Source organism: Haemorhous mexicanus, chromosome 11 (assembly GCF_027477595.1).
Source record: "Haemorhous mexicanus isolate bHaeMex1 chromosome 11, bHaeMex1.pri, whole genome shotgun sequence".
Lineage (NCBI taxonomy): Eukaryota > Metazoa > Chordata > Aves > Passeriformes > Fringillidae > Haemorhous > Haemorhous mexicanus.
This window is the reverse complement of record NC_082351.1, coordinates 18,174,206-18,188,229: the sequence shown is the minus strand read 5'-3', so window position 1 is coordinate 18,188,229 and position 14,024 is coordinate 18,174,206. Positions and strand designations below refer to the sequence as shown.

Below are 14,024 nucleotides of genomic sequence, written 5' to 3'. Positions count from 1 at the left end.
GGGAGAAAACTTGTATAGGTCGCTGTGTTATTAGTAAGCCAGGGAAATAGAGCTAGAATCACTTTGATTCCAGAAGGGAGACATTTGGAACATTTCAAATGAAATGTTTTTCTCCAGGCCTCACTCCTTTCGTGAGCCAATGCCAAGTGTCTGAATTTAAAATTCAGTGTTATCCTAGAAGTTATGTCAGACTTGCTTTTATCAATGTATAGGTGAATGAGGAAAACACGAAAATAAATGCAGTGTTACTCCTTTTAATGTGTGTAGATAGACAAAAATCAGGGTTTTCTAACATCTTACACTCATGAGAACAAATTGCTGATGGAGTCAGACTATAACACATGTTATTTACAAATGTGTTATACTTTATGGATACATTTTTACCTGTGTTGATCTCAGGAACTCATCAAAATTATGCTGGATAGCTACAGATATGAGTTCTAGAAGATAAGTATTGGGGCATCTAATCACTAGTGGTCAGGTTACTCTTAAAATTTCTAAATTTGTTCTACAAGTGCAACATGTCTTGATTTTGGAGGAGTGAGGGTGGGTGCTGTAGCAATGCTATGTTCCTATACCTCTGAAGCAGCCACATTTTCATTCCCACATAAAGGGGCTGGAAAGTGCCAGCTCTCAGTGGTGTTTGCTTGTCTCTTCCCTCTACCTTACTCTCTCCCTACCCAGCTGGAGGTTCTGGCCAGGCAGGTTTGTAATCAGCACTGCCCTCTGCATTTCCAGTTTCTTAACAGTGGTGTTTTAGTCTTTTTTGTTAGTATATAATGACCACCAAATTTTCTTCTCTTGCTCAGCGTGGGCTTTTCAATGGCAGAGCTTGTAGGGCTGGAGCAGAGCTGCTGGCAATGGTGCAGCTCAGGTTTTCTGGGGTGCTTGGAATGGGTCATGCTGAAGCTCTGGGGATTGCTTTATACTCTTGTCTGTTTTGCTGCAGATCTGCTGTCAAGAATTAAACTTCCTATGGGGAGCCACAACCCTGCCTGTATTGATTTTTCTGAACAGTTGCTCTGTTTTAGTGCCCTCGAAGGGACTATACATCTTTTTAATTAAAAATAAAGTAAATATCAAACGAGTGATGAGGGGTGCAGTGGGCAGAAAACCAACTGCATATTGACTTTTTGTTCTGGAGGTGAATTCATAGAAACAGCTTACAGGGGACTTCAGAACATGGAAGTGTTTTACCCTTACTGGTTATCTCTCATGGGGACCTTGTGGGAAACATTCTGGCATAGCTGGGAAATACAACTGATCATTTACTTGAGACTCTGGAAAATTCAAGAAGTTTAATTCACACAACAGATTTTTTTAAAGGTTTCAAGATTGGTCTTCACTGATGCTGTGGTTTCATCCCTGAAATCTCCACACTTCCTCAGCTGAGCCTTTGGCTGCATCCTGGTGGGGTGTGGTGTTCCATCTCACCAGTGAGATGTGTGTGGTCCCTCTGAGGGGATTGTGAGCTTAAGGCTCTGGGCAATCCCAGCATGAGATAGGTTCTGAGGAAAACTTTGTGGAAGTGTTACATGAAATTTCTGTTAGTGTGGTTATTGCTAGTTTTTCATCCTTATTTGAAAGATTACTTAAGGGTATGTTTATCTACTGGTAGATACTTAAAAATAGTGCTAGAAAAAAGCTGGAGTTTAGCTTTCTGGCACATTAGGAAGCTGTTCCAATTTAGATATGTCTCATACTGGATGTCGCATATGCAATTAATTCACAGCTGTCTCTTAGGTCATTCAGTTCCATAGCAGCAAGGCCAGCTAAAGCAACTGAATCAAGCTTTTAACATATCTAAAATGCTAGTTCATGAGTTATCATAAACTTTTTTTGCAGATGTGTTAAGTTTCCATTTGCACAAAAACTTCCCAACAACCACCTGCAGCACTGAAATCTTTGCTGGCAGCTGTGTAGAGATTTGGAGGCATGAAGGGAGGTGAGGAAGAGGAAGAATTCCTCTGATGCATTCTGCATGCCTTGTGTTTGGTTCATCATGGGCATCAGTGATATAATAGAAAGAAAAAGGGAAGAAAATCCAACAAATAATCAGTAAATCTGAGCATGTTCAGGACAGTGTCATTATTTCAGGTATTTAAGGGTGTAGGAACAGTCACTTTTTGGGGATGCCCCCAGGCTTGGGCAGAGCTAGCTATAAAGATCTGGTCTTGCATATGCTGTTCACTGGACCACCCTGCAAAAGAGAATTTCACTTTTAAAATTTTCATAGTAAGCATTGATTAGAATTGCTCTTACAATTGGATGGCAATAAATCTTTTTTGACAGTTCTGTTGTATTGTAGTGGGAGATGGATGAGAAGGAGGGTGCAAACAATTGATTATGCATCTAACTAGGCGGGAGCAAGACAGGAATTTACAGGAAGAACAGTGAAGCTGTTTGGGCCAAGGAAAGTTTTTAGAAAACAAGCTCAGAATTTTCATGCAGAGATGAGGTCTGGCTGTTGCTGCAGAGGAGGGCTGGCAACACCACAGGGTGCCTGCCTGGGCAGTCAGTGTGGTGGGCTGCAGTAACTCAGCTGCTCTCTGGACTGGAGATAAATTGCAGAGACAAAGGAAATCTTCATTTCTGTAGCCTAAATAGTGGTTTAAAGACCACGTTCTTAGAGTGGATCAATAAAGTAATCTGTTACAGGTAGAGGTGAACAAAAGCATCCAGGGAAGTAAATCTCTCAGTGCCCTGAACATCTTGGTGGGCAGACTGAACATGCTTTGTGCTGGCTGAAGCTGGGCTGTATTTTCTCTTTGATGCTCTTTGTTTGGAGACAGTTTCCTTTAAGGCTGATTTGCCAGAGCAACAGTGCATTGATGCACACATAAGCTTGTTTGATAAGAGTAGGAACTCAAAATCTCAGATTGCATGGAAAAGGGGAAAATTTTGAAACCCTTGTGCTTCTCTCCCCTCCCCAGCCTTGTAGACTAGGAAGCTCTGTAATGGTCTCCTAATAAGAATTGCCTTTCTAATTCTGGTTCTGGATCTAATTACTGAATTGAGGCAGCATTGTTGTCTGTGCTGTGTGCAGTCTCCTACTTCTCTAGAACTTTATGGTCCAGTGGATGCCCACAGAGAACTGAAGTGAGTAATAATTTTATTTTTTTCTTTCTAAGATATACTGCTGGATTGTCCACAGCCACATGCATGCAAATTCTATGAGGAATTGTGGAGAAAAATGTCCCTTGTTGCTGGTAACACCAAATTACTATTTTTTTATCTGATGGCTACTGTCCTGTGGTGTTTAATGCTATCATGTACTTTTGCCTTATTAATACTGGCTTGAGGAGTAGCCCTATTTGTCACAAAATAATGAAGCAGAGCCTTCATGGACAAAGGGGGGTTTTTTTGCAAGATTCTTGGCAGCAGTCTGATAGGGAACTGGCCTTCCTAAAACTCAGCTTATGACAGAATATTCTCTTTGAAGCCTAGCTACTCTAGCATTTGGTATTCAGTGGCTCTGGGCACAGTACATCTAAAGGAGTTCATCCAATATTGATGGTCTTCCAGCAAAATCGGGAGGGGCAAAAGAAAATCCTATTTCTTTAAAGCTCTTATATTTAACTTCTTGTTGCCTGATCTTGGTCTGAAAGGTCACAAGGGTGAAGCTGTAGCAGAGCAAACCAAAATTAAAGAACTGTGCTTTGTTTTCTGTAGATGCTTCTTAATGTTTTCTCAAACTTGCAGCCTTATGGAGAGCAGAATGAGCCTGTTTCTGAGAGCACTGCTCTGTACTGTAGCTCAGTATAATACTACAGGGCCTGAAGGTGTATTTAAGGGGTTCTAGGTCAGCCTTGCAGATCAGAGCGTTGGCACCCAAGACATGACTGTGCTGCAGTGCTAGAATGTGGTTTTAAAAGCAGCAGTCCTGCCTCTCATTTGGCCACAGAGAAAATGGGTTTGGTCTCCTGAGCTGACTTAAGAGAATGAATCTCCTTGGTTTACTGCTGTTGTCTCTTGCACCAGTGCCTTGGCATCTCCACCCAGCTGCAAATGCCAAGGCAGTGAAGGACCACGGGGAGCTGGAAGGTGCAGGGAAGGGGACTGAGGCCTTTCACAGCTGTCCAGGTCACTGTAGGCTGGTAGAGATGTCTACCCTTAAGCTGTGTGTACATGAAACTGGTGCTTCTAAAGGAGCTGCTGAGCCCAGGTGTGCCCCTGTAGCTGGCTGTGTGGGGCAGTGCCCGACTGCAGCAAAGGAGGTGCTGCTTAAGCTGAGCTCATTATTTTGATCTTTCAAGAAGCTGTAACTTCTTGAGCTGCAATCCCTTGCTGAACAGACTTCACCCTGTATGAGCAAAAGCAGCTCCTAGAGGTGTTGGCAGAGCTGCCAGGATTTGCTGATGCAGAACAGCTGCCTGGGTAGCAGAAGCCTTACCCAGAGTTGGTGTCTGGTGTGAAGGTCTGGGGTGAGATCCTGGCCTGGAGAGGTTTCCTGACACCACTAACTTTAAATGTGCAGCTCTGAGCTCCTTCATAATCTCCCTGATGTGGTACCAGCTATGCTCTGTGTTCTGTGTCCATCTCTGTGTTTAACTTTAAACCTATCAGACAGGATTTTGCATGGTGTGTCTGGGCAAGCCTCACACTTTTTTCCATGTACATATTCATCTTGGATATCCAAGATAACAGGTTTACTATGAGGAAGCACTGGAGCCATTCTTTGGCTTTAGAGATTCATTCAGGGCTCATTGAGGGGAACAACAACAAGGTTGTAACGTGGCAGTCCAAACAAATATGGAAATAAGGCTTTAGTTTACTTGAAATTCTCATGTGCCACAGAGAATGAGTAAATGTGATTTCATTTCTGATATTCTTTATAAGTTTTTCATATGCAGTGCGGTGTAGAAACATTTGTATTTCAATTTATTTTACAGAAAAAGCCTTTTTTCATAATCTCTGTCAGCTCATTGTGAATAGCAACCTCTGATCACAGAAGGCTATTAATTCTTAATTATCTGCTGGTAATTTACTTGTGCATGAGTTTAGCAATCCATTAGGTGGTGATTTATTTTTGAGAGAACTATGTAATGAAAAGTTTTAGGATTTGCTTTCCCTCACCCCCCTTTTGGCTTGCACTGGAATTAGCTGATTGATTAGATTACAGGATTTATCCAAACCATGCTCTGTGTGTTAGAGATTGTAGTTAAGTACATTAAGAAAATCTGAAGCAATACACAGATAAATGTAATAGTGTTTTTGATGGCACTCTCTGAATTAGGCTACTGGCTGAGAAATTGGAAGTTAGATTAACAAACACTGGAGTATTGGTCTAATTCAGAGATTTTTTTTTTTCTTCTAGCCTCTTTTGATTCATGGGTATCTAAAAGTTTTTGAGTGGAAATATAAATCCCTCACAGCAGAGGAGCTCAGTAGCAGTGAGCTGGTTTTGTGTCATGCTGTGGGACTACATTGAGTATGGACTAAAAACTTTGACTTAATGTTGCTTTTTGACATAAGGAGGGATGGAAAGCAAGGCCTGAACCTAAAATGCCAGTTTAGCTCAACTGTTGTGTGAAGCTGTGTCCTGCCATCTTGGCTCATGCTGAATGCAAACAGAGTGGAGCAAAAAAGCTGCTGTGAGCCTCAGGCAGCACTGCTGGTCTGCTCCTCTTAACCTGAGCCTGATGGTGACTTGCACCAAGGTTGGGAAAGGGAGAGCAATGCTGGCAGAGGGTTTTTGGACCATTGCCCATGGATTTTTTGTCCCACCAGTGCTGCCAGAAATGTTAGCCACCCCCACTGGTGGCAGCTGCATGTACCTTTAGAGAAGAGTTTCCAGGTGTCTGGCCAGAAGGACAGGGCTGAGAGGCAGAAATTACATTTTCACAGAAGCTGTATGCATTCTCCATCAGATGCTGGGCTCTGTCTTGTGTTTAACCTGTAAATGAGCAGTGCAGTTTGGGCAGTTTTTATCCTCCCTGTGGCAGGACACCAGGGGCTGTGTCAAGTCTTGGCTTCCTTGTGTGTGAGGAGCAGAGAGGGCAGCCAGGAGAGGGTCCAGAGGTGCCAGCAGTGTGCTGAGCCCAGCCTGGCAGGAGCTGGGCACTGGAAGTGCAGCTGGCTTGTTTTTCCCTCCGTGGAGAGGCTGTTTATCAAGACAAATAATGGCATGCTCGTTTGGGAGAGGGCACTTAATCAGCTATTTCTCTGTAGTTAGAGATGTCTTTCCTTCCAAGCCACGTGCTCAGCAAAGCACAGAGCCCACGTGGCTGAAATAGCCACAGGACTGCCATTCCCATTGATCACAAGGCTCCCAAAGCATCATTTGTTTCCAGAGTCTGAGGAAAATACTCAGTGAAAACCTGATGGCAGTGCATTAAAAATTGCTGTTTATCTTTTAAGCATGCCTAGGGTTGCACATTAGCCCTACATGCAATCCACAAGCAGAGAACAGCAGCAATTCTGTCTCACCCATCATGTTCAGTAACTGCAAATAGCCCATCTTGTTCTGACCAAGGAAGGAACCTGACTGTGTATCAGAACCCTTAATAGCATCATATATCCTAATAAAACTCATAATAAAGTAACTGAAAATATATGGCAATCTTGTCTTCTCTCAGGACTAAATGAAGCAACCTGATGATTGCTCTGCATTTTCTGATGAGCATACAATGAAGGAGAGCTGGGGGGACTTTAAAGAGGCTTGTTGTCATTTGGTTTAGTGAGAATTTCTGCAAAGTTCTAAAAGAATTGGGACTCTTTTAAAAATGTTTAGAAATAGTTCAGGTACAAACAGTATTCCTCAGAGAAGAGAATTTCAGTTCTAGCTTCCTAGCATGACCAACCCAATTTTAGGTCAAATATTGCCCTTTGAATGTCCAGCAATCTTTGGCTGTACATTTTCCAAGGTAATTAACTCAAAATCCTAGGAATGACATTGGACTCTACTGTTTACAAATGAATTAAGAGTTTTTTAAGGATGAGGAAGAAGTTTAAAATTTAGCCTGAACTACTTTGCATAGTTAATAAATTCAAGTTGGGAAAAGACTAAATTTCATTAACAAAGACATAACTAATCTGAGTCTGAAAAGTTCCAGTGCAACATCCTAACATTAGAGTTCAAGGTCTGAAATGCACAGCAGATACCCTGCTTTTATAGGCAAATTCACTTCCCTTCCAGATTTAGACTCAGGGTGATTTACAGTCTGGTTTTGAAGGTGCTTAGCACAGGCCTAAGAAAAGTCTGTAAGCTGGCAATGAGCACTGCTGAGCCCTGCAGCTCTGAAAAGCAGTAAAGGAGAGAGGGATAAAGCTTTTTTTTCTTTTTTTCCTGAGAAACAGAAATAAATGGTGGAGTGAAATACTTCTGTTGATTAATATTTCACTTTGAAATGGATTAGGAAGAAACTGTGAATTATGTATTTTGATTCAATCCACTGCTGCTTAAAATATAATCTTGGTACAGTTTGCAGTTAGCACTGTGCATTTGAATTTTGCCTTTTTGGGTTTCCAGAACCCAAACTTAATTACATGCATGTACATGTAAATTCTGTCACTGTGTTGCATGTTTGGTATAAACCCTTAAATGTTTAACCATCCTTGCAGCTTATTTATCTATTTAATGTCACTTAAGTTTCTGGGGCTGCTTTAGATTTTTTTGAGGTGCCACCCTCCCTTCCAACCACACAATTAGCACCTCAATGTCAGCCAGGAAAAATCAGCAGCATTCCTGATCTTGGAGTTTGCAGGTGAAGTTCCTTGTATGTTGGAAGCATCTGCAGGAGCTGGTGGGGCAGAGCTCCCAGGCAAACAGACCTTCAGTCTAGGCAGAAGTGCAGCAGTAGTGAGTAAATCTGCCCCAGCTGAGACAGGCAGGATCTGCAGGAAACAGTATTATCTCCATTTTACTGAAGCTGAAGGAGGTTAACTCTACATGAGAAGTCTGAGGCAGAACTGACTACTGAATCTAGATGTCCTGGTTCATTTATCCAGTTTTTCTAGCAAAAATTATCCTCTGGTAAGGTGTGTTGCTTTGGCATAGAGTAGTCTTTGGTATTGGGGTGGCCACAGAGGTGGGTGCTGTGAGAAGCTGCTGGAAGCTGTCACCATGCCCAGCAGAGCCAGTCCCTGATGGCTCTGAGGATGGACATGCTGCTGGCCAAAACTGGGCCAGTTACAGAGGCTGGTAACACCTCTGTGATAACAGATTTGAGAAGAAAATCAAAACAAAGTGGGACACAGTTTTTCTTCCAGTCAGAGAAGAGGTGAGAACATGTGAGGGAAGCTAGGGTTGGTTGCCTGCACGAGGCTGGGGTCCAGCAGGAGACCTGGTGGAGAGAGAGGGCCATTCCAGGCTGGAGCAGCCTGTCCTTGGAGGACTGCACCCCGTGGAAGGGTGACCCACACTGCAGCAGTTTTGGGAGGACTGTGTGCCCATGGAAGGGGCTCAGGGCACAGCAGGGGAAGGACTCCTCTCCTGGAGCAGCAGAAGAAAACCTCAGTGCTGAACTGACCAAACCCCCATGCCCTGTCTCCCTGTGCTGTTGGTGGGAAGGGAGGGTTAGATGAAGAAAAGGTGTTTTAAGGGCTTATTTTACTTCTCATTATCCTCCTCTGACTCTGTTAGTTATAAATTTACCTTGTGCCTTTAAGTTGAGCCTGTTTTGCCCTTGCAGTATTTCCTCCCAGTCCTTATCTCAACTCATGAACCCTTCATTAATTTTTTTTCTCTCCTCTGCCCAGCTGTGGCAGGGGAGGGTGAGTGAGAGGTTTTCATGGGTGCCTGGCATTCGGCCAGTGTCAAACCGTGGCATGAGGCAAAACAGTAGAGGAGTTTATCCCACTGACATCATCTTTCCTTTGGAAGAGCTGTATATTATCCTCAGTGATCAATAAAGGCAGTTTAAAATTTTTCAGGTTTAAAACAAGCTTAAATGAACTGCTAAAGTTCTTTGGCTTAGAAAGTTACTGCCAGAAGTCCTTGTCCTCAATCATTGTCAGCAGAAAATGGATGGATATTGTAATGTGCAATTCAGTGGCAGGTGTAATCACCAGTGCCAAAATCTCCCTTCTTGAAGGCATTTAAGTCTTGCATATCTTTTGATTTTCCATTAATATCATTTGCTTCTCCAAGTTCCAAGGGAGTACAAATACAGAATCAGCCATTGTTTTTTCTTATTCAAAGATTTTATTTATTTTATTTAATGCATAATGAATTTAACTTTATTGATTTTCACTAGACAAAATAGGAAGTGTGGATAGTAGAAGCAACCCACTGAAACCCCTGCTTTCCCCATCTGCAGCCTGTTTACAGGGCTGAACATGGAAGTGGATGTTTTTCTGGTTGATTACAACTCCTGCAATTCACTGCTGAATGCCCACACTCATTAAAAGGAAATTGTTACTCGAGAAACTATGCAGCAGATGAGAAGCTAAAGCAGCACTGAGGTGAAAGAACTGAACCAACTACTTCAAATGAAGATGGGCAGTTTCTTTGTGCTTGGAACCCATTGCTCAGAGTGGGGATCTGTTGATTCATAAATCCTGACAAATGTGCTCATGGTTCCAATGTAATTTGAAGCTTCTAAATTGAACAGAGCTGGTACCTCGGTGCTGAGGAACATCTTGAATGTTCAAGCTGAGGAAACGTCAGACAGTTGGAGTTACTGTGTCTTAGGTTAAAAAAGAAATAGTGATTGGTTTTAATATGGATCATAAGAAAAAGGACAGACACTGAGATCTGAAGCCTGGAAGACTATAAAATTCATCTGATTGCACTTAGTTTCTAATTTTGCAGCTCAGAATTTTCCAGTCTGTTTCCAGAGCCTCTTTTTTTTTTTTTTTCCCCGCAGTAATCCAATTTTCAGATGTGTTCCTGCAGCTCCTATTGGCTTCTCTGAGACCACAGCTCTAATGTTTTGTTAGAGAAAGATGAGATCTAAACAGCAGAGAACAAAGACTGCAGTGATCTGGTGAGAAAGGCTGTGGCATAGGAGTATTGCACTTTTTTTTTTGATGAGAGGCAGGCAATTGGATTTGGATAAAGAACACTCACATTTTGCTGTGTAAAACCAAAAAGCCCTATGAAGGCACTGGTAGCACATGTGACAACCTCAAAATTCAGACCTGAATTTTGGGCCGGGAAGGGGGTGGAAGTTTGAAATTGGTGAGCTGCAGAAGATTCACTTGTAAAAGCAGAAGTACTTTTCACTTCATACTTTGGCACATGATATCCTCCTTGCTGGCACTAATGATGCGGAGACATTTTTCTATCAAATGGTTTCTGACAGTTCAATTGCCAAAAATACTCAAGTGGCAGAATGCAACTGCAATTACCAACAGTGTGCTTGCCCCAGAGTCTGTAAATTCTCTCATGAAAGCCTAAAAAGCCCATTCACGTTGTCTAGAAATAGCAGCAATAACCATGGTAATAAGTTCCTTTCTTTGTTGCTGTGGTTCAATTCTTTTCATGGGTAGGCTGCAAAAAAGCCATTTGATTTTTCTGTAGCTGCCTCTATTGTAAGGAGATGTTTCTGCTCTGCAGCAACAACAGTGCTGCTGAAAGCTCTGCAGCAGCTTTGTTTCCAGGTTCAGAAATTTAGCTAAGGAGAAGAAATTTAAGCCCTGTTTCAGGTAAGGTTATGCCCAGTTTTGTGTCTGGGCTGTGATCTGGAGGAGAGGATGTGTCCTGAAGGAGGTGCTGAGGGGGAGGCATGCTGCCCTGGGGAGCAGCATGGCCAAGAGACAGGATGTTTGTGGGGATCTGAGTTCTTCCAAAGCCACCAGGGCAGTTAGTGCATGTCCCATCACTCCTCTTACCCCTCTGAAGCAAAACCTGATGGCTTTTACCATCCTGGAGAAGTTTGTCTGCATGCTCAGAGGCATTCCTTCATTATCCCCTGAGCTGTTGTGCAGTCCATATGGAGAAGACAGGATTTGGAGATTCTTTCCATCTTAAAGTAGTTTTACTCAGGTTAATGGGGCCAAATGGGCTGTGATCTTGCAAAAATTGCTCCTGGGCAGGTTTCTGTAGGGAGTGCTACTGACTGTGATCAGGTTTATTAAGATGTAGGATACACTTTATGGACAAATCATGAAGGACTGGGTACAGGAGGAGAGTAAGAAGCAGTGGTGTGAGGCAGCTCGTCTGTGCCAAGTTGCTCACATATGTGAGGGTTTGCAGCATTACAGCTCTAAATCCAGTGCTTAGAGACTGCTGTTTGAGTCACAGGGACAGCCAGCTTTGATGCTTGTTAGAGGCAAGGAGCATGAATATAGACTTACTCTCCCTGTTATTAAAGATTATTTTATCCTATAAGATTGTTGTCATGGTATGATGCTTGAACAATTTACAAATGTAGCTTCAGAATAAAAATGCCTTTGCTTCTGTAAGCTCTCCAAATCAGAAGCATTGAAGTTTTCAGCAGCTATTTATCAGAGCACTTGGAATGATACAAGCTTTTGTTTATTTAGCTTGAATTTCTAGGACATTCCAAGAAATAAATACTGGAAATGGCTGTCATTAAAGCACTCTGAATTTATTTTAAGAAACTTACTAACTTAGTGTTGTGAAGTGTCTCAAGAACTGTTGTGGGCAGGAAAAGGGAAACCCCCACAACAGCATTTAGTTGGCAATTACTGTTATATTGGAGGTTATATCTGAGCCTGTAACTGAGTCTGTGAAGGTTCTGGGCTCTGAGGCCAGCTGGTACAGAATGACCCACATCCATACCATTAAAAGTCTTTTAACCTGCAAAACATTCCCATAGGACTGGAAACTGTGCCAGCTCTCAAACTGTGCCTGTGAGTGCATGAGAAGATTATAGGTGGCACAGGCCAAAATTGTGCCAGGGATGCTTCTGACAGCTCAATAGATGGGCAGTGATGGCCCAGGCCACAGGGGCATCCCTGGGCACTGCTGTACTCTGAGTTTGGGCACAGCTGCAGTCACAGGTACAGCTGCTAAATCAACTTCTTGGTGCTTTTCAGGCAGCTTATAAACAGGGTTGCTTTGTTGCAGAGGGTGTCCCTGAATGACAAAGCTGCTTTTGCTGAAAGGAAGGTTTCATGTCACAGTTTGAATAATATTTGTGTTATTTTTTTTTCTATGTAACTTTAAAATCTACCAGCAGCAGAATCAGATACGAGTATCCTCTAACATTAAGCCTTTAGTTCTTCACAACAGTGAAAATCATTACATTGACAAAGGGATATTTCTGAGAGTCTTGAGTTTGTTTAGTAAACAGATATTACCCATAGATCGCTGGGCAACAACAATGCTCTCTGTCAGTTAAGCTACAGCTAAGTGTTGTGTGATGTCTGGTCTTATTTTCTCCTTCATGCACTTCACCTCTTTCACTCGATCAGCACTTGACTCCAGCCCTGATTCCTTTCACTTGAGAGCCTCTGGGCAGGGAGACCACAGAGAGGTTTGGAAATTTTTTAAGGCAAGTCGTTAGCGTGGTTGTTATGGATGTTTCTGCACTTGCTATGTAAATGACTTAACATTTCATGAATGCAAAGTAAATCAGTTCTCTCGTGTTGCTTGGGTTTAATAATTTTTGATTCTTGGTTAGCATATTTCATAGCTGAAGCCTGAATTTTTTATTTTGCATTTGTCAACGATGCAACAATCACCTCATTATGTAGGATGAAGAATTATGTGTGTGGAATTTGGGCTGAGCTTTAAGCTTCTAGGAGAGCAAGAAGCTATTAAGCCATCCTGAGACTGCACATAATACAATGTCCTATATTGGGCTCTCTGACACAGCCATGCTAATTTATCTCTGTTCTAGCAGATGACAGCTCTGCTCTTCCTGTCCCAGGCTTCTCCAAAGCAGCAGAATATTATTTATTTTGCAAGTATATCAAGGAATAGTTTTTTCTTAGTCTTCCTAGCCAGGGTATTACAGAATTTTCTCTTAGAGTTTATTTTAATTTGAATTGACAATCGGTACCAAATATCAGAAAGTGTGTGTCTCATAGCAAAACCTAGGGGGGAAGCTAAGGGGAAACAATTTTAAACAAGTCATATTGTAGTTAGTCCAAGGACTTGCATGCCACTCTAATCTTGGTTTCCCAGGAACTCATTTTTTTGCCTCATTTCAGGGTGCAGAAGAGCAAATCTTTCAGAAGCAGATCTTCTGGATAATGCATATGCCACATTAAGGTCTTTATATTTTCTAGGGTATACTGTGATTTGCTTCTTTTACAAATTTTCATCATGTGATAAAATTATTGCGATGAAAATTTTGGATTTGAGGTCCAGAAAAGTCACTGCTCAACTAAATACAGACAATAAATTCAGCTTGAAAGATTATTCTATTTATTCACAGCCTGTGAATCTTTCATGAAATGAACACCTGAAAAAAGCTAATTATGAAATGCAGACTGAAGATCCCTGATGACTTGTTTAAGGTGAAATCTTTACTAGGGAAGGGGAAAAGTAAATTTCCATTACTGACTAAGAATACCAATGTGCTCCTCAGCATCTTTATTTCACCCAACCTGCAGTTCAAAACGTTGCATTCAGCAGGTAGAATTTGTAGCATTAGTACATTTGAGTTTCCTGTTCCAAGTGGCTTTAGCAGTATTTAAGCTGGCTTCACAGTGAGTTTATGTGTATTAAAATGAAAATTAAAAGATTTTTAGGTAATAATGATTCTTATGAAAAAGTCTTGCCAAGAAGCTATCAAAGAGATCAAATGTTCTTAGGAGTGCCATGAAGAGAATATTAAATGGAACAGCAGTGCATGTGCAATGGCAGCCTAGATTCAAACTGTGGTGCTTTTGCTATTGTAAATGGATGCCACTGCCAAAAACCTTTATACTCTAATTTTAACCTGCTTACCCAGAAAATAAAAATATATATTTTGCCTTTTGGAAAAAGTAAAAAAGGTTTTGGGAAAAAAGTGGTTCTTCTCTTGCAACTAGTAATGAATTGGAATGACAACCAAATCAATTCTCAGCTGTGCTTCAGTAGGACAAATCCCCTTGCCTACAATAAAGTGGAAGAAATGTGGGAAACTGAGCATTTGCCCTCCAGAAACTGACAGTTTGTGTTACAG

At 41.8% G+C, this 14,024-nt stretch overlaps 1 protein-coding gene across 25 annotated transcripts in view; it reads left to right on the top strand.

The window, feature by feature from the left end:
• MAGI1 (membrane associated guanylate kinase, WW and PDZ domain containing 1) overlaps nucleotides 1-14,024 on the top strand; it is a 337,188-nt gene that overhangs the window by 130,161 nt on the left and 193,003 nt on the right. The window contains exon 1 of one of the 25 annotated variants that reach the window (XM_059856755.1): nucleotides 3,179-3,209. The exons of the other annotated variants lie outside the window; for them this stretch is intronic. Within the exon in view, the coding sequence (XP_059712738.1) occupies nucleotides 3,194-3,209 (16 nt within the window). The 5' untranslated portion in view covers nucleotides 3,179-3,193. Of the gene's footprint in view, nucleotides 1-3,178; nucleotides 3,210-14,024 lie in introns of those variants that run through there. 25 annotated transcript variants of the gene reach the window in all.